Raw genomic sequence first — 20776 nt, 5'->3', positions numbered from 1 at the left:
TATTTTTATATTTCGCAGTCCATAGCCCAATTCATTGTGTCAGCAAATTTACCCTCTCCCTTTATGTCAAGAGAGATGCTGGGTTAAGTTAAGCAGTCTGTGGTGGACGCTGTCCCATCCACCCTCCCTAAAGATTCTGTCCCACCCACCCTCCCTACCTCAAAATGCTGTCCCATCCACCCTCCCTCAAAATGCTGTCCCATCCATCCTCCCTAAAGATTCTGTCCCACCCACCCTCCCTCAAGATGCTGTCCCATCCACCCTCCCTCAAGATGCTGTCCCATCCACCCTCCCTCAAGATGCCGTCCCATCCACCCTCCCTCAAGATGCTGTCCCATCCACCCTCCCTCAAGATGCCGTCCCATCCACCCTCCCTCAAGATGCTGTCCCATCCACCCTCCCTCAAGATGCCGTCCCATCCACCCTCCCTCAAGATGCTGTCCCATCCACCCTCCCTCAAGATGCTGTCCCATCCACCCTCCCTCAAGATGCTGTCCCATCCACCCTCCCTCAAGATGCCGTCCCATCCACCCTCCCTCAAGATGCCGTCCCATCCACCCTCCCTCAAGATGCCGTCCCATCCACCCTCCCTCAAGATGCCGTCCCATCCACCCTCCCTCAAGATGCTGTCCCATCCACCCTCCCTCAAGATGCTGTCCCATCCACCCTCCCTCAAGATGCCGTCCCATCCACCCTCCCTCAAGATGCCGTCCCATCCACCCTCCCTCAAGATGCCGTCCCATCCACCCTCCCTCAAGATGCCGTCCCATCCACCCTCCCTCAAGATGCCGTCCCATCCACCCTCCCTCAAGATGCCGTCCCATCCACCCTCCCTCAAGATGCTGTCCCATCCACCCTCCCTCAAGATGCCGTCCCATCCACCCTCCCTCAAGATGCCGTCCCATCCACCCTCCCTCAAGATGCCGTCCCATCCACCCTCCCTCAAGATGCTGTCCCATCCACCCTCCCTCAAGATGCTGTCCCATCCACCCTCCCTCAAGATGCCGTCCCATCCACCCTCCCTCAAGATGCCGTCCCATCCACCCTCCCTCAAGATGCCGTCCCATCCACCCTCCCTCAAGATGCCGTCCCATCCACCCTCCCTCAAGATGCCGTCCCATCCACCCTCCCTCAAGATGCTGTGACACCCCTCCCACAGAACAGGAATTTACCCTTATGAACAAACCATTTAAAACGAACCACCGTTCCTATCTTTTTTTTTTTTTTGCCAGACCAGAGCATCCCAGTTAAACACACCTGAAGATACAATTCAATTTAATTATTCGCATTCGCTGCAAATTCATTTTGCATTTTGGTCTAATCGAGCATTTACAATGTAATGTTTTTAACACACTGACTGTCTCCTTCCGAGATAGTGTGACATGGAAAAGAGGAAACACTTTCACCATCATTCATTCTTTGTCATGCCAGATGAATGCAAACATCGCAGTTCAGATGGTTTTCCCGAACTACAACATCCCTACCCCTTCTACAAAATGAAGTCACTGTTGTTCCCACCTCTTGGACTTAAGTCCGATAAACCGGTTTCCTTGAATTCCTTTATGAATGTTACCTTCCTCACATTCCAACAGCAACACTGCAAATATCTGAACTGATTCTGTTAAGTCGTTTGGCTTTGGGACATGTTTGTGAAATTTAGTGCAGAAATTAAAGCTCTAAAATTACATAGATATGTTATAGCCTCAAGAGTACTCCGGACCTCACCGGTATTCTATTTTCCACAATACCAAGAGAGGCACTGGTATGTTCTCTATCCTATCTATTATTGTTAAAGCTAATACAAGTGAGTCGTCTTCTCTGTGCCTAACACAATCAACTATGGCAAGAATAATCAACAGAAGTGAAACTGAACCCATCCAGTTACTGGTGGATGCCAGTCTTCCTGACACACACTGGAACAGGTTACAGTTTGGAGACTGCTTCTCCAGGTGGCAAAACAAGTCATCGTACGTTATCCTCCCACTTCAAATCAATTATTATTATTATTATATTCATAGGAAAGCACTAAACTCGCAAGTGACAACGACAAGAGTGCAAGGTCATCAGGTTTGATCTAAGAAAGGGAAAGTGATCTAAAATTCCTTTGACCAAGAGCTTTTCATTACTTTTTATACATGATCCTTGAAGCGACCATATATAAAAAGTGGTAGAGATGGGCGAGCATAACATCTACTGGAACAAACAAGACACCTTAACGTTTCACTCCATTTACAATCCCTTAACGTTTCGCTCCATTTACAATCCCTTAACGCTTCACTCCATTTACAATCCCTTAAAGTTTCGCTCCATTTACAATCTTTTTCAAGTCAAAAAGGAACACAAGAAGTACATAGTTTTTATACTAGAGAACACTGCAAGTGCGGCGCAGGTGACTGGTCCATTACGTCATGCCTATGTTCTCACTCTGTCTGCTAACATTATGCGATAAAGATTTCGCTTTTTGAAAGTTATTAAAACAAGGGAAGAATGATGACTATTTTCCCTCATCTCACGTATCCAAAACAAGCAGAGTTGAAGTAGAATTTTAAGCTACGTTCTGTAACTAAGAAAAAACAAAATGGTTGATATTATATCTATTCCTACCTTTTGTAATTAAAACAAAAAGGGTGAATATCATATCCAGTTCTAATTTCCGCAATTAACTAAAAAATACAGTGGGTATAGTACGTCATCCTACCTCCAAACTATGAAAAGATAGTGGTTATTGCACCGTATCGTATCTCGCTAATCAAACTAAAACACGAGTATGTATAGCGTGCCACATCCTACCTCCCGTAATAAACCACAACAATGGTGGTTGTCGTTGGTTACGCTAACTTTGCAAACAAAACACGTATATCCCGCTTCCTCCAATTTCCCTGTAATAAACGGGAAGAGGGTGGGGTTGCCGTACCTCCATTAACGAGCTCCCCGTCCTGCAGTTGAATGGCCACTCCAAAGCCTCCTAGTTTGACCGGGGCGCTGTTTTCCTTGCAGGCCAGCAGCACGCAGTGAGGTTTGATGTCTCGGTGGATGATATCGTTTTCGTGGCAATAAAGCAGCGCCTCCAGGATCTGACGCATGTAGTGACTGCGGAAGAAAAACATGAATGTTAATAAAGGAACTCAGAAACAAGCTGTGGTGACCTTAGCGTGAATATAGGGAAAGAAGACAGTTGTTCGGTTGTACCGTTTCATCAGTCTGAAAAAAAATACAGATATGTTCCAGAACGAGTTGTCAAAATTCCACCGAAATTATACTGTACATAACAGCAATGAGCTGTACACCAACAGCCCTATTTACAGTAAGCAAAACGGCAGAGCTCCATCTCATAATCATTCGAAAATCTAAATTATATGCAATTCCTAAAATCCCTAAAACTCGACTCAGTGGAATGCAAGCGAAAAAGGTACAGCATATTTTATACCAGGGAAAATACTGAAGGGGGCAAAGTTCCCCCTTCAATATTTTCCTTGCCCTGTCGATGAGGTCGGCAGGGCAAGGTTTACAATTCAGACAAAGGAAGTAAGCTAAACAACAGTAAGGAAAAAAAAGCAAGAGGAAGAGGACAGGAGATTTGGAGTTAAAATAACAACGTTAGTTACCCATAAACACACAGTTGTAGTACTGAAAACTACGTTCTAAGAAATTATTGTGGAACACTATATATTTACTTTACCAGACACTGAAATATATAATTGACGGATCCATACATGATCACTTAGACTAAATCAGAATTAAGTGATAAGTGTCGCATGTTTACATCTTAGATGTTTTAATTTTGAGGGTAATTCAGCGTGAGTTATGAAGAAAGAACAGTGCTTCCTGAGGCAGAAAGATTGTTAATGTGAATGAAAAATAAATATTTGACACTAATACAGATACCAGGAAGTAGGAAACCCGCTCTACACCACCTGTACACAATGTCAAGCAAGGAAAGACGTAAACACGAAGAAGAAGAAGCATTACAAAAAGATAATTTGTAAAGACTGATCACTCCTATGTTACCAGCGTCAAGTATATAAGAAAATTTCTTAAAATATTTCCGATTGCTTCTTCTGAACGGAGAAACTCCAGCTAGACACTAAGATGACAAACGAGGACAACACGAAGAGATTAACTTTCAGTATTCGTCAGACTGCTTCACACAGGTCACTGGCTAGTGAGAACACCTCGACGAGTATCTAGTGCAACCTTCCTTCAAGGACAGTGCCTTCACGCTGGTGAATGGCTCGGTACTAAAAGAACTGAAGCTATTTTCCATTTCCTTGGAACAACCCAAAATACCTCGCATAAAAATAAACATAAATAATGAACTCAGATTAAATCGTAATAAAAGACTGTCAATGAATAAACAGAAAGATAGACGGGAGGCTCGGGAACACGGTTCGAAACCTCCCGTCTATCTTTCTGTTTACTCATAACAATAATCAGCTAGACCTAACCGACCAGTGAAGATATATACCGCAAGACCTCAATGAAACTGCTTGTGGTACTGGGTAAAATCGACATGCTAATTAATAGGTAGTTTGTGACCTTAGGATCTTGTCGGTAGATATCATAAATAACTGTATATCTTGTAGCGATTTCAGGGTGAAGAGCAGCTTTATGGAAAGCTTTGCTGAAGTATAGTAACGACTGGCGGTTACCAAAAAACTGAGCTCATCGAGGAAACTGTTCAGGATGCTTGAGGGTTGTTACCTAGGTCATGTGTTCAAGACGTGGATACCAGAGCACTGGACTCATGGCGTCCTCCTTGCTCATACTACCAGCCGAATGTATACTATGACACTAAACAAGCCTACGATAAAGTCTAAAGTTCTTCTCAGACACGTAAATTTGTCAGTGAGACTTGTTATTCATTGAGCACCCTTCTAGGAAAAAAATAATGAATATCAGTAATTCATGACGGACAGCCTCACAAAAATCAATTCCCTAACTGTTTCATGTTATACACGCTATGATTGGTATTACATGAGCTGTGTTCAAATTCATCATGCCTCATAAATTTCTATTTTGTGTTACATTAATTGGACATATTATTGTCATTAATAACTGCATAATAATTGTTTCAGTATAAAACAACAGTCACGGTTTCAATATTTACTTGTATGAGTATTCCTGGCAGGGCCAACTGTCTTGTATGGTAGGAGAGCACAAGGACATATATATATCAACCATTAACTGTAGTGTCCCATAATAAAACTAACTAAAGATCTCTCAGTCACGAAACTAAGACAACCTGGAAGTCAATATCACACACAACCTATCTTAAAGCATGCATAAACACCAGTGGAGAATTACAGACAAGCAAACTTAAGAATGCCATTTAAAAATCTGAACAAAGATCGTTAAAGCTTTCACCAAAGGTAAATCCGATCTTAGAGTACGCAGCTCCAACATTAAGCCCCTTTCTAGGAAAATCAAAAGGAAGGTAGAGAGGTGCGTCACCAGACTGTTACCTGAAATGAACATTAGGTAATTAGAAATGATGACAACTTACAAAACATTCCAGGACACAAACAACATGGACAGAGTTAACATCAACGTGACCAGGACGAGAAGACACGTGGGAGATAAACAACATAAATCCCAGATACTATTATAAGAGTATACAATACCGACAAAGTAAATGAGAAATACACATGTACAACAGTTGGGTATCTTTAATATCGAAACGTTTCCCCTGCTCTGCAGGCTTCTTCAGTCGAATAGAGGTGAGAAATAGTGCAGGCAGCAGAAACAGTGAGGAGGTGAACATGACGTGTCAGTCCATCATCCTTTAACCACTTTACCTTTCTCATTTACTACCCATTTTTTATCTCTAAGTTTGAGTCATCTGCCCACTAAAGCACGTTGAATAGCGTAATTCCCCGCATCACAGTTCTTAAATTCAGGAGATTCATTATTTTACGACCCTCAGCGCACATTCTTCTAATAACACATCTCACTAACGATGAATGAATTTGGAATCAATCGGTAAACTATGACAGTTATGTCATAATTTATGGTAAGGCTGGTGGGCCCTGACGCTACCATAACTTTACATGTTGCTTGTCCAGAAATAATGATGGTCGTGTGTCTCTCTCTCTCTACACCATTTTGCTGAAAATTTTGGCAGAGATTGTGACTTTTAGATAGCCTGAGATCTTCGTTTATAAAACAACGATCGTTCTGTTAAACGAACAGATTGCATATCTTTGTTGCAATAACTCAGCGAACACCTATATGTACCTCACTAACTAAACTTGCACTCAATGAAGAAAAGCAGGTGAGGATAAATTTTTGGAGTGATTGGTGTATTTGTTCAACAGGCACATGAAAGGAGGAAGGGTACCCAGGAACTGGCAGAGTGAATGAAGGAAAGGAGGTTTCGAGTGCTAGGGGACGGAACATCCAATATACTAGTGTGGGGGCGTTACATGGGAGTGAAGGTAAGTGGTTTTTGTGACTTAGCATACTGTTGGAGTGTGACCAAGGTAACATTTATGAAAACTGGTTAGCCGGAATAGAATTTTGAAGGACAGTTAAGGGTGCTGCAGTTCGGAGGGCCATCTGAACTGTGATACAAGCAGGCTTCTGGCAAGACAACAACTGAATGAATGACAGTGAATGTGAAGGTGTTCTAAATAAATTATAATATATATATATATATATATATATATATATATATATATATATATATATATATATATATATATATATATATATATATATATATATTATATTTCAACAAACCGGCCGTATTCCACCAAGGCAGGGTGGCCCAAAAAGAAAAACGAAAGTTTCTCTTTTTAAATTTAGTAATTTATACAGGAGAAGGGGTTACTAGCCCCTTGCTCCTGACATTTTAGTCGCCTCTTACAACACGTATAGTTTACGGAGGAAGAATTCTGTTCCACTTCCCCATGGAGATAAGAGGAAATAAACAAGACCAGGAACTAGTAAGAAAATAGAAGAAAACCCAGAGGGGTGTGTATATATACATGCTTGTACATGTATGTGTAGTGTGACCTAAGTGTAAGTAGAAGTAGCAAGACGTACCTGTAATCTTGCATATTTATGATACAGACAAGACACCAGCAATCCTACCATCATGTAAAACAATTACAGGCTTTTGTTTCACACACTTGGCAGGACGGTAGTACCCCCCTGGGTGGTTGTTGTCTGCCAACCTACTACCATAATATAATATATATATATATATATATATATATATATATATATATATATATATATATATATATATATATATATATATAAAACTTTATAAAACTGGGATGCTTGAATGTGCGTGGATATAGTGCAGATGACAAGAAACAGATGATTGCTGATGTTATGAATGAAAAGAAGTTGGATGTCCTGGCCCTAAGCGAAACAAAGCTGAAGGGGGTGGGGGAGTTTCGGTGGGGGAGTTTCGGTGGGGGGAAATAAATGGGATTAAATCTGGAGTATCTGAGAGAGTTAGAGCAAAGGAAGGGGTAGCAGTAATGTTGAATGATCAGTTATGGAAGGAGAAAAGCGAATATGAATGTGTAAATGCAAGAATTATGTGGATCAAAGTAAAGGTTGGATGCAAGAAGTGGGTCATAATAAGCGTGTATGCACCTGGAGAAGACAGGAATGCAGAGGAGAGAGAGAGATTTTGGGAGATGTTAAGTGAATGTATAGGAGCCTTTGAACCAAGTGAGAGAGTAATTGTGGTAGGGGACCTGAATGCTAAAGTAGGAGAAACTTTTAGACAGGGTGTGGTAGGTAAGTTTGGGGTGCGAGGTGTAAATGATAATGGGAGCCCTTTGATTGAACTTTGTATAGAAAGGGGTTTAGTTATAGGTAATACATATTTTAAGAAAAAGAGGATAAATAAGTATACAAGATATGATGTAGGGCGAAATGACAGTAGTTTGTTGGATTATGTATTGGTAGATAAAAGACTGTTGAGTAGACTTCAGGATGTACATGTTTATAGAGGGGCCACAGATATATCAGATCACTTTCTAGTTGTAGCTACACTGAGAGTAAAAGGTAGATGGGATACAAGGAGAATAGAAGCATCAGGGAAGAGAGAGGTGAAGGTTTATAAACTAAAAGAGGAGGCAGTTAGGGAAAGATATAAACAGCTATTGGAGGATAGATGGGCTAATGAGAACATAGGCAATGGGGTCGAAGAGGTATGGGGTAGGTTTAAAAATGTATTGTTAGAGTGTTCAGCAGAAGTTTGTGGTTACAGGAAAGTGGGTGCAGGAGGGAAGAGGAGCGATTGGTGGAATGATGATGTAAAGAGAGTAGTAAGGGAGAAAAAGTTAGCATATGAGAAGTTTTTACAAAGTAGAAGTGATGCAAGGAGGGAAGAGTATATGGAGAAAAAGAGAGAGGTTAAGAGAGTGGTGAAGCAATGTAAAAAGAGAGCAAATGAGAGAGTGGGTGAGATGTTATCAACAAATTTTGTTGAAAATAAGAAAAAGTTTTGGAGTGAGATTAACAAGTTAAGGAAGCCTAGAGAACAAATGGATTTGTCAGTTAAAAATAGGAGAGGAGAGTTATTAAATGGAGAGTTAGAGGTATTGGGAAGATGGAGGGAATATTTTGAGGAATTGTTAAATGTTGATGAAGATAGGGAAGCTGTGATTTCGTGTATAGGGCAAGGAGGAATAACATCTTGTAGGAGTGAGGAAGAGCCAGTTGTGAGTGTGAAGCATGGGTGATGAATGTTGTTCGTGAGGCAGTAGGTAAAATGAAAGGGGGTAAGGCAGCCGGGATTGATGGGATAAAGATAGAAATGTTAAAAGCAGTGGGGATATAGTTTTGGAGTGGTTGGTGCAATTATTTAATAAATGTATGGAAGAGGGTAAGGTACCTAGGGATTGGCAGAGAGCATGCATAGTTCCTTTGTATAAAGGCAAAGGGGACAAAACAGAGTGCAAAAATTATAGGGGGATAAGTCTGTTGAGTATACCTGGTAAAGTGTATGGTAGAGTTATTATTGAAAGAATTAAAAGTAAGACTGAGAATAGGATAGCAGATGAACAAGGAGGCTTTAGGAAAGGTAGGGGGTGTGTGGACCAGGTGTTTACAGTGAAACATATAAGTGAACAGTATTTAGATAAGGCTAAAGAGGTCTTTGTGGCATTTATGGATTTGGAAAAGGCGTATGACAGGGTGGATAGGGGGGCAATGTGGCAGATGTTGCAGGTGTATGGTGTAGGAGGTAGGTTACTGAAAGCAGTGAAGAGTTTTTACGAGGATAGTGAGGCTCAAGTTAGAGTACATAGGAAAAAGGGAAATTATTTCCCAGTAAAAGTAGGCCTTAGACAAGGATGTGTGATGTCACCGTGGTTGTTTAATATATTTATAGATGGGGTTGTAAGAGAAGTAAATGCGAGGGTCTTGACAAGAGGCGTGGAGTTAAAAGATAAAGAATCACACATAAAGTGGGAGTTGTCACAGTTGCTCTTTGCTGATGACACTGTGATCTTGGGAGATTCTGAAGAGAAGTTGCAGAGATTGGTGGATGAATTTGGTAGGGTGTGCAAAAGAAGAAAATTAAAAGTGAATACAGGAAAGAGTAAGGTTATGAGGATAACAAAAATATTAGGTGATGAAAGATTGGATATCAGATTGGAGGGAGAGAGTATGGAGGAGGTGAATGTATTCAGATATTTGGGAGTGGACGTGTCAGCAGATGGGTCTATGAAGGATGAGGTGAATCATAGAATTGATGAGGGGAAAAGGGTGAGTGGTGCACTTAGGAGTCTGTGGAGACAAAGAACTTTGTCCTTGGAGGCAAAGAGGGGAATGTATGAGAGTATAGTTTTACCAACACTCTTATATGGGTGTGAAGCATGGGTGATGAATGTTGCAGCGAGGAGAAGGCTGGAGGCAGTAGAGATGTCATGTCTGAGGGCAATGTGTGGTGTGAATATAATGCAGAGAATTCGTAGTTTGGAAGTTAGGAGGAGGTGCGGGATTACCAAAACTGTTGTCCAGAGGGCTGAGGAAGGGTTATTGAGGTGGTTCGGACATGTAGAGAGAATGGAGCGAAACAGAATGACTTCAAGAGTGTATCAGTCTGTAGTGGAAGGAAGGCGGGGTATGGGTCGGCCTAGGAAAGGTTGGAGGGAGGGGGTAAAGGAGGTTTTGTGTGCGAGGGGCTTGGACTTCCAGCAGGCGTGCGTGAGCGTGTTTGATAGGAGTGAATGGAGACGAATGGTTTTTAATACTTGACGTGCTGTTGGAGTGTGAGCAAAGTAACATTTATGAAGGGGTTCAGGGAAACCGGCAGGCCGGACTTGAGTCCTGGAGATGGGAAGTACAGTGCCTGCACTCTGAAGGAGGGGTGTAAATGTTGCAGTTTAAAAACTGTAGTGTAAAGCACCCTTCTGGCAAGACAGTGATGGAGTGAATGATGGTGAAAGTTTTTCTTTTTCGGGCCACCCTGCCTTGGTGGGAATCGGCCAGTGTGATAATAAAAAAAAATAATATATATATATATATATATATATATATATATATATATATATATATATATATATATATATATATATATATATATATATATATATATATAAGAATGTGTCTTACACCGAGGTAGGATGACTCGAAAAAGAAGAGGAAACACATACACCGTCATTTATTCAACCGTTGTCTTGCAACCAGCGTTTTGACACCACAGTTCAGATGATCCTGAGAACTGAAACATCCTCACCACAGTGAGGATATCGCAGTTCCACAATGCCCAACGTTGATGCTACCAAACATATGACAAAAATATACATCCTCTACCAAAGAGATCTGTCTTTGAGAGTTAAGGAAGACAACAGACCGCCCTGTGCTTTTAGGCTAATGAAAGTTTACCTTGTGCTTCTACTCAACCTCAATAACTGCAATCTTGATCCATCATAGGACGAACGTGGATTTTATAACTGGCATAATAAAAGGAAGGGTAAAACATATAGTTTAAAAAATAAAGAAGGTAAAAGATGATGTAGAATCCCTTAGAGCGGCGACTGAGTAGAAATATAGATCTCAGCGAGATAGACATAAACGAGTAACCAAAGATACTTGTTGTCATAACCAATGAAGACCGGTAAATAGAAGAAAGAAGATTAAAAAAAATAACTTTGCAGATTCTGCAATATTAAGTAACTGCACGAACGCAAATAATCATTTAACCAAATCTTTCGTTACATTAAAAAAATATCATTAATTGCTTTACGATAGAGCGACTGTATTCCAGATATTTTTTTTCCTCTTGGAAAACATTCCAGAAAACTACTTTAAAAATGATCACACACTTCAGAAACAGATAAAAAAAAAATTCAACCCTCAGGTCACATTAAGCTTGTATCCTGTGCCATCAGTCAGGCAGCTAATCCTTTAATATTGCTTCTTCAAAAGTAAGGCGACTCCAACACTCAACCACAAATGTCGAAAATCATATTACAAAATCCTATGTATCATGCAGGGTCATGCCAGACACACAGCACCAAAAAACGAAGTTGAGCAAAGTACCGCTTAGCGGTTTTTTTATGTAATGGTAACATTAATTAAGAAATACGTTTCCAGCCTGAGTGTAGTTGAGAAACAAACCAGACGAAGAGGTTGAAGAGGCAAACACCTTTCAAAGTTTCAAGAGAAGGTATGAAAGGGACCTAGAAGCCAGGAATCAGTAAAGCAGATAACTGTATATGAAGACGTAAGACAAGGAGCTATAGATCGACGTATGTATACACACAAATCAGAGTATATCTATGTTAGTACTGTGAGAAGACACTTGTGTACAGTTCAGGATATTTATTAGAGGAAACGTTTCGCAACGTGTGGTTTCTTCAGTCCTGAAGGAGACACTCGTGGCGAAACGTTTCCTCTAATAAATGTCCTGAAGTATACATGTCTTTTTTCACATCTTGTCGATATCACCATACCATTTTTCAGGTTAGTACTGCAATAAACGGGTAGTTGGGTAAAGAAGGCTAGAGCATTACCACGAAGAACTCGCGGAATCAAGATCAGGAAAAAAGAAGACAGCGGCATTTTATATTAGTATATATAAAAGTGACATTCAGAAAGCCAAACAAGGATTCATTAGGGTCACTTTTCACTATGTAGGACCAATTCTTGAGTAAGCAGCGCCAGACTGGTGATGGAATTACAACTTTAGACATACAAGAAAACGCAGTTCGAGCTTCAACTTGTCTCTTGAGGAATACAGACGCATGTCCATGACATATACAATACTAAGGATCATAAAAAGAATAAAACAAGGACAGAGACTAGCAGGGAAGGGTCCTTAAGGAGGGACGTGGATCTAACTGAACACTGAAGTGTATCTCACAAATGCAACCAACCATTTTTATTAAAGAAAATATCACAGAGATACTACCAAGTATTTATTCAAAAGAAAATATCAGAGATATGTGACCAAGCATTTTTTTAAAGGAAAGTAGTGCAACGAGTTAGACAATGACAGAGCATAATTTGACCCCATACAAGGACTTATATATCTTTACTTTAATCAATCTAAAGTTAATAAGCAGACACAATACTACTCAACCCTGCAAATATTCCACATATCAATTACATCATTTTTTTGCATGTTACGTATCAATATTTTATTTTACATAATTTACACAGTTTACTCTAACTTGCAGAAATTTTCTGTTTAAACTAATCAAAACTGTTCAACATCTAATGAATTTCAACTATTTTCTCCTGCAACTAATTCCCCCCCCCCCCAAATGTGAGAAAACTTTCTTCTATGCCGCCTACATTTTCGTGCAAAATATGATATGAAGGACTTAAAGCCCAGTGGGCAATAATTTTTTTTATATGCATAGTAACATTTTTTTTTTATTTAAATAGTTGGTGCACGTTTCACAATCTGAGCTTCAATACTCATCAATATGCCCAATAATTTCAGACTTTCTCAAGCGCACAAGTATTTTTGATCCTTCCCAATTGTAAAATTCCGCAAACTTTTATCTTTGAGGAGTGAGCAAAGTTGAACAGTGTGCGGGAAGACGATGCCAGAATCAATAATGGATTATCCATATCGGCTGTCACAACAATGCTGCTTTGACCCAGCACTACCTTCAACATTGCAGCCCTCAACAATGAAAGGATTTCTTTGGTCGAAGCTGTTGGTTAAATTTGTATGTTCCAACATACTGCAGTAAATTAAACAAACCCACATATGTTATGTAATCCCTACAGGCATTCAAATTTATTAGTTTTTAGGCTATGAACAACAGACTTTTCGTTAGATACGCAGACTGAATGGAAAAGAACTTAAATGAAATTATATGGAATCCTTTACTGAAGACGATTTGCAGATACAGAGGAGTTTATCAGGTTACAAACAGATAAACTTGGAGAGTGAAGGTGAAGAGCAAGTGGGGCGTGCGTCAGGCCACAATGATATAATAGCGTTCAAGTTATTTTCCGGGAAGAGGTTCAGCCAAGTTGCAGAAACCGCTGTTGCGATTAAAATTACTGGAGATACTGATGAGCACAGATTCAAGGACTCTTCATGTCATCATCTTTGGCAACAATGGTTGTGGGAGTTAAGGTGTATTATGAAGTCGTTAATTTTGTCTATTCTGCTGGCGTATTGGTGTTCTGAGATATATTTGTGGGTTTGTTTGGATGTTTCACCTACGTATATTTTACCACAGCTGTTGCATGGGATCGTACACACTCCCGTAGCATTTGAGTTGACTTGAAGGAATTTCTGTTTAGTAACATTTTAATTGTAACAGAGATTGCAGTAGGAGGTGTAGAGATACATAGTTTTCTCAACACCTGGACTGACAAATACAATTATATATAATACTTGTTTTTATGGATTTTAAGGTGTGAAGAATTCACTTAAGTTATTAATTCAAGGTCAAGATAATGCATTTCAAGTCAGGGTCAAATTTAACTTCTCCGTGGAAAATGAATGGAAATTCTTACTAAACGGTAATTTATTTTATTCATGCAAAGAAATCTCTGATGAAATGTCGAGGGCAGTGTAGCTGAGTGTTTCTTTGTGTTTATCAGAGACTACAGAATATGTATCCCTGAGTATCCTGAGAACAAATGTTATATCATTTCAAGTATTTTTTCAGCACACTTAAACCGTAACAAGGAAGAAAAAATTGAAGATCCTAATAATCTCTACAACTGAAAACAATTGCACGAGGCCAGAGACGTTCCAGTATGAAAAGAGCAATGACAGTTAGATCGTTTTTCCTGCCTCTAATGTGCCTGCCCATCCATCCTGGCAAAAATCTAATTAACAAAAACATGAGAATTGATTTCAGTCTCGACCACCATAAAATAACTGACCAGATCCAAAAATAGTAAACCCAGAAACCGAAAAAGCTGGTGCATGATCCATGCTATGCAATGGTTGTGACAAGATACACGCCGGAGAACCTCAAAGAAGTTAGACCGATGCATAAAGGAACGTTAAGTATGCATGCTCCACAAATAACACCATAAAAAGAGATGATCATAACTACCTTATGAAATGGACAAAGGCAGAACATTTATTAATCAAGGCAAGAGATATGTAGAGACGAATTTTTTTTTTTACAATCTGCTGTAATTAGTTCATCTACCACCATAACACGAAAGAAAGGAAATATCTAAATCACAGAGCCGTTGTCTCACTTTTTACTTCAAAACAATATAATCTTCGTAACTTATCTATCGTTTACTGAACTGATAAAGCTTTACCATACAAGGTGTCGTCATATCAAGTTTCCATACTGTCTTCATTGTTTCATTTTATTGCAGCTTGTATGGATTCACAAAGTATTCTACCTACAACATATATCTACCATTAATATACAGGAAGGTGACTTGACTTTCACTTTAATATATTGTAATCGTCCTCCAAGCTAAATGTGGAAAAAAGTAAGGCTATCAACGCTGAGAGACTGACCACGTCAAAATTCTCTCTCCACTTCCATAAGCTCGCTTCGTAGTAGAAACATTTCAACAATAAAAATATTGAAGTGTTGTACGTGTCTTAGTGTTCTTCATTTCCAGTAGGATAAGTCTTTAATTTAAAATTCAAGACGGTTAAAACTTCAACACACGGATTCACTTTTTTTTTTTTTTACCAAAAGAAAACTTGTCCAGACAGGAGAGTTGTTGAGCAATCTTTAGACAAACTTAGATACAATAGTATTCATGTTTTGCTTACTTTTGTAACAGTACTTAGTATTAAATGTCTTCAGATTTAATACATAGAAATAATATGCTTGTTAAACATTTTAATACACATTCGTATCTTTACAAAACATAAAATGTACATAATTTATTAAAACAAAGTTGAAAATTACTGGAATACAGAAGAGCATTCTTAAAGCTAATCCAACCTGATTAGCTTAGGCCGGAGACGTAGGTGAAAAGGACATCAAGAAGCAGGTGGGTGAACTACCATCCACCTGCCCTCACCTAACACCCACCCCTCATCCACCGGCCCTCACCTAACACCCACCCCTCATCCACCTGCACTCACCTAACACCCACCCCTCATCCACCGGCCCTCACCTAACACCCACCCCTCATCCACCTGCCCTCCCCTAACACCCACCCCACATCCACCGGCCCTCCCCTCACACCCACCCCTCATCCACCTGCCCTCACCTAACACCCACCCCTCATCCACCGGCCCTCACCTAACACCCACCCCTCATCCACCTGCCCTCACCTAACACCCACCCCTCATCCACCGGCCCTCACCTAACACCCACCCCTCATCCACCGGCCCTCACCTAACACCCACCCCTCATCCACCGGCCCTCACCTAACACCCACCCCTCATCCACCTGCCCTCACCTAACACCCCCCCCACATCCACCGGCCCTCACCTAACACCCACCCCTCATCCACCGGCCCTCACCTAACACCCACCCCACATCCACCGGCCCCCACCTAACACCCACCCCTCATCCACCTGCCCTCACCTAACACCCACCCCTCATCCACCTGCCCTCACCTAACACCCACCCCTCATCCACCGGCCCTCACCTAACACCCACCCCTCATCCACCGGCCCTCACCTAACACCCACCCCTCATCCACCTGCCCTCACCTAACACCCACCCCTCATCGACCGGCCCTCACCTAACACCCACCCCTCATCCACCTGCCCTCACCTAACACCCACCCCTCATCCACAGGCCCTCACCTAACACCCACCCCACAACCACCCGCCCTCACCAAACACCCACCCCTCATCCACCGGCCCTCACCTAACACCCACCCCTCATCCACCGGCCCTCACCAAACACCCACCCCTCATCCACAGGCCCTCACCTAACACCCACCCCTCATCCACCGGCCCTCACCTAACGCCCACCCCTCATCCACCTGCCCTCACCTAACACCCACCCCTCATCCACCTGCACTCGTCTTAAACTCACCCCTCATCCATTTGCCTTCACCTCACACTAATCAACAACCTCGCCCCTACTTCACACCCACCACCATACCTTATTTAATGCCCACTTGGCTCGGCCCTCACCCACCTGTCACATTTCTCTCTAAAGACACATTTCACAGATTATCTGCTAATTTGTTAATTGTTTTGGGATCATCGCCTCCCTATCCTGCCTCAGGTCAGGTCTAATAAACTAGAAGGTAAATATTGCAAGAACAAAAATATTAGAAAATACACAGGAAAGTAAATATATGTGTATACTTAATGTAAATGTCGTGCCGATTAGCTAAAACTGGCCAATTAGCAAGACCTCATTTAAAATTAAGTCCTTTCTAAAATTTTCTCTTATACATTTAAAGATATATTTTTTTCCATTTATGTTAATATAAAGATTAATGATTGTGTACCAAAAGTACCTTAGGAAACTTACCTAGCTTTATTATAACAAGCGCAATTTAATTTAGCCTAATCCAACTAAAAATATTTTATATAATTTTACAATAATTTAATAATAAACAAACATAAGAACATAAGAAAGAAAGAACACTGCAGGAGGCCTACTGACCCATGGGGAGCAGGTCTATGTCCCCCCCCCCGGAATAGCCCAATGACACACCCAGTATGGTAACTTCCACTCAAGGAGGTAACACGGCACCAGACCCAGCAGCACAAGATAGTCAGGTCCAACTCACACCCACTCATGTATTTATCTAACCTATTTTTAAAACTACACAACGATTTACCCTCAATAACTGTACTCGGGAGTTTGTTCCACTCATCCACAACTCTATTACCAAACCAGTGCTTTCCTATGTACTTCCTGAATCTGAATTTTTCCAACTTGAAACCATTTCTGCGAGTCCTGTCTTGACTGAAAATTTTCAGCACGCTATTTACACCCCCTTTATTTATTCCTGTTTTCCATTTATACACCTCGATCATATCCCCCCTAATTCTACGCCTTTCGAGAGAGTGCAGATTCAGGGCCCTCAGTCCATCCTCATAGGGAAGATTTCTGATACACGGGATCATCTTTGTCATCCTCTGTACGTTTTCCAGAGCATTGATATCCATTCTGTAATACGGTGACCAGAACTGAGCAGCATAGTCTAAATGAGGCCTAACCAAGGATATATAGAGTTGAAGAACAACCTGAGGACTTCTATTATTTATACTTCTAGATATGAAGCCAAGAATTCTGTTAGCTTTATTGCGAACACTAATGCACTGTTGTCGTGGTTTTAGATTACTGCTAACCAGAACTCCTAAATCCTTTTCGCAATCAGTAGTATTAAGATCTACATTTAGTTTATATGTCGCATGGTCATTTTCCTGTCCAACATTTAGAACTTTGCATTTGTCTATATTAAACTGCATCTGCCACTTCCCCGACCATTGCATCAATCTATTCAAATTATCCTGAAGTGCTCTAGTGTCCTCATCAGAATGAATTGGACGACATATTTTGGTGTCATCAGCAAATTTGCTTATGTCGCTATTTATTCCCTCATCTATGTCGTTTATGTAAATTGTGAACAATAACGGGCCCAACACTGACCCCTGTGGAACACCGCTTGTGACGTCCCCCCATTCTGATTTCTCCCCATTTATGCAAACTCTCTGCTGCCTATTTGTCAGCCATGCCTCTACCCAGGAAAAAATTTCTCCTCCTATTCCGTGCGCCTTAAGTTTCCTCAATAGCCTCTGATGTGGAACTCTATCGAAAGCCTTACTGAAGTCCATATACACAATATCATATTCATTACCATGATCTACCTCCTCAAACACCTTAGTGAAAAAGTTAGTAAATTCGTAAGACAGGAACGCCCCTTTGTAAAACCGTGTTGAGATTCATTAATCAATCTGTGTATCAAGATGGCTACGAATTACTTCGGCAATTACTGATTCCATAAATTTTCCCACTATGGAGGTAAGGCTTATTGGTCTATAGTTCGAGCCAAGGACCTGTCACCTGCCTTGTAAATAGGTATTACATTTGCCATTTTCCACTTATCAGGCACTATGCCAGTTTGTAGTGATATGTTAAAAAGATTAGCCAAAGGTATGCTAAGTTCCTCTTTACATTCCTTTAACACCCTTGCAAACAGTTCATCAGGGCCTAGGGATTTGTTAGGTTTTAGTTTCTCTATTTGTCTGAGGACCATGTCACTAGTTACCGCAATCGTGCATAGTTTATTATCGTCCTGTTCTACATAATTTATTTTTTCTAAAATTTCGCTAGTATTTTCCTGGGTAAAAACTGAGAGGAAGTAGGTATTGAGAATTTCACACATATCCTTATCTGACCAGAGTTACTCTTAAGTGGGCCAATCTTGTCCCTAATCTTACTTCTGTATACCCGAAAGAACCCTTTTGGATTAGTCTTTGAATCCCTTGCGACCTTAGCCTCATAATCCCTTTTTGCTTTTCTTATTCCTTTCTTTATTTCTCTCTTTAACTGAATATATTGATTTCTTAACTGCCCATCCCCTCTTTTGATACGCCTATATATGCCTCTCTTTTGACCAATGAGATGTTGAACCATATTTTTTTCGTTATGTTCAGAACGATTTTTGCAAAATTACTGCATACACAAATTGTCGCTTGCCCTATTTGGCAAGAAGTGCGTTGCTATTTAAGCCCAAATAGCGTTTTACATATTCGGCACGACATAAACAGAAGCTTGTAATATTTACTTGGTGACTCACAAATGCATGTCAGAAAGAAGATATCAGTAATCTTGTCAGTATGAACATTTCTTTTAGGGTTTCCTTGAGCACTCATTTGACAGGATTGTAGCGGCATGTGCCACGTGCAAATTTATATTCGATGTACATCATACAACCATATTCGTGCATGGTCACTGCTTGGCAGGATATATGCACCATCCTGGTACAGGATGGCCAAACTTGTTTCAGTGAGATAGGTGATGCCCCGTTGAAGCTTCCTCTCATATATGTTCACCAGACCATTAGATCCTCGCGTGCCTCAGAATGGCTCGTAAAATACTAGAATCAGTTTTTCTGTATGCGTGTGTACCCTCAGCTGTATTATTATAACCATAACTAAGAGCTAAATCTACAAGTTGCAGCAGTGAGTGTTCTCATATACAACCTCTCCAAACTCGCGCAATTGGGTTTAATTGGTTTATATTCACTAAACTGTAAATAATTGTTTATACGATCTGGTGGTAGACTACATGTTAAATCAATACCATCTTCTGCTGTATATTTCATTTATCTCTGACTGCCTTACTGACTGCGTTCTACACTTTTAGCTGGCACAGTCAGGCATAACTGGTCCAACTGAAATTACTTGTGCCCGTGATAACGGTAGTACTTACCTGGATGATTGCTGTCTACCAAACTACTACCTCTTTTGACAGCACACTACTCGTTATATATACCCCACGATCAATCACCTGTACCCCTGGTTCTTTACTTGTGCATCTGAACCTTCACTTGTGACTCATCACTTATCTAGGACACCTTGGTCTTCATCGAAGACTAATACATCATTCAATCCTTTGTCTGACTATCCCCTAACTTGTTAATCTCATCCCTTATATTTACATACTGCCTTGCATTTGCACCTTTACCTTTGCACTTTTACATTTGCTACATTCTTGTGAGTAAATCACTGGACACGAGCCGTCGTCACATAATCCGTTTAGTGATGCAGCTGACCCTATGTGGTGGCGCTGCAAGTAGCAGCTTTTGGTTCTCGTCTTGACTGGCTTGCGTCTTTACATATTCATTCACACAACTGCATCTTCTTAATCAAGCTCATTTGATTTTCTCGTTTATCATCATGTTTGTTTACTAATATAATATATTTATGCCGTGATAAAACCGTGTGTGCCATTCAGCCCAACGAATCATGAAGGCTCAATCCTTTGTCCGCTAATCGCGAGACTGACTCTTAAGTCAAGCTTCCGTGAGTTTTGTTTATTAATCCGTTTAACATATAGTCAGTAGTGTGTGTAGCGTACTGTTGTTCTGCTGTTTCTGTCAAGTGTTTGTCTTCGATGTTAGCATTAGTTTTTCTTGTATAAATGTCTTTGCTTTGTATTCTATTTGTGGGCACAGATATCTGAGTTATCTTACTGTCTGACAATATTCTAAGGCAATATATGTTCCTCGTGCGCCTTAACATTAATTTTCCGAATTTCCTTGAACAATTCTGATATTGGTTCTTGTTTTGATTTTTCTGTCGACTTAGCCACATACAGTATATCTTTCCGTCTTTACAATTTTCTACAAGTTTACTATCTTTCCACTGTCTTCCCCTTTGCAACTGCCTTTTACGGCCCTCACCACTTACCTTCTTGTTTCACTTGGA

At 40.6% G+C, this 20776-nt stretch overlaps 1 protein-coding gene across 1 annotated transcript in view; it reads right to left on the bottom strand.

Annotated features, from left to right (window-relative positions):
- The window catches only part of LOC128698807 (peripheral plasma membrane protein CASK-like), a 380387-nt gene that overhangs the window by 165088 nt on the left and 194523 nt on the right, over nucleotides 1–20776 (bottom strand). Inside the window, exon 5 of the mRNA XM_070097823.1 lies at nucleotides 2915–3090. Coding sequence (XP_069953924.1) covers nucleotides 2915–3090 — 176 coding nt within the window. The remainder of the gene's footprint in view (nucleotides 1–2914; nucleotides 3091–20776) is intronic.

Source organism: Cherax quadricarinatus, chromosome 59 (assembly GCF_038502225.1).
Source record: "Cherax quadricarinatus isolate ZL_2023a chromosome 59, ASM3850222v1, whole genome shotgun sequence".
NCBI classification, from domain to species: Eukaryota; Metazoa; Arthropoda; class Malacostraca; order Decapoda; family Parastacidae; genus Cherax; species Cherax quadricarinatus.
Note: the sequence above shows the minus strand (reverse complement) of the source record. Positions and strands in the feature narration are given on the sequence as shown.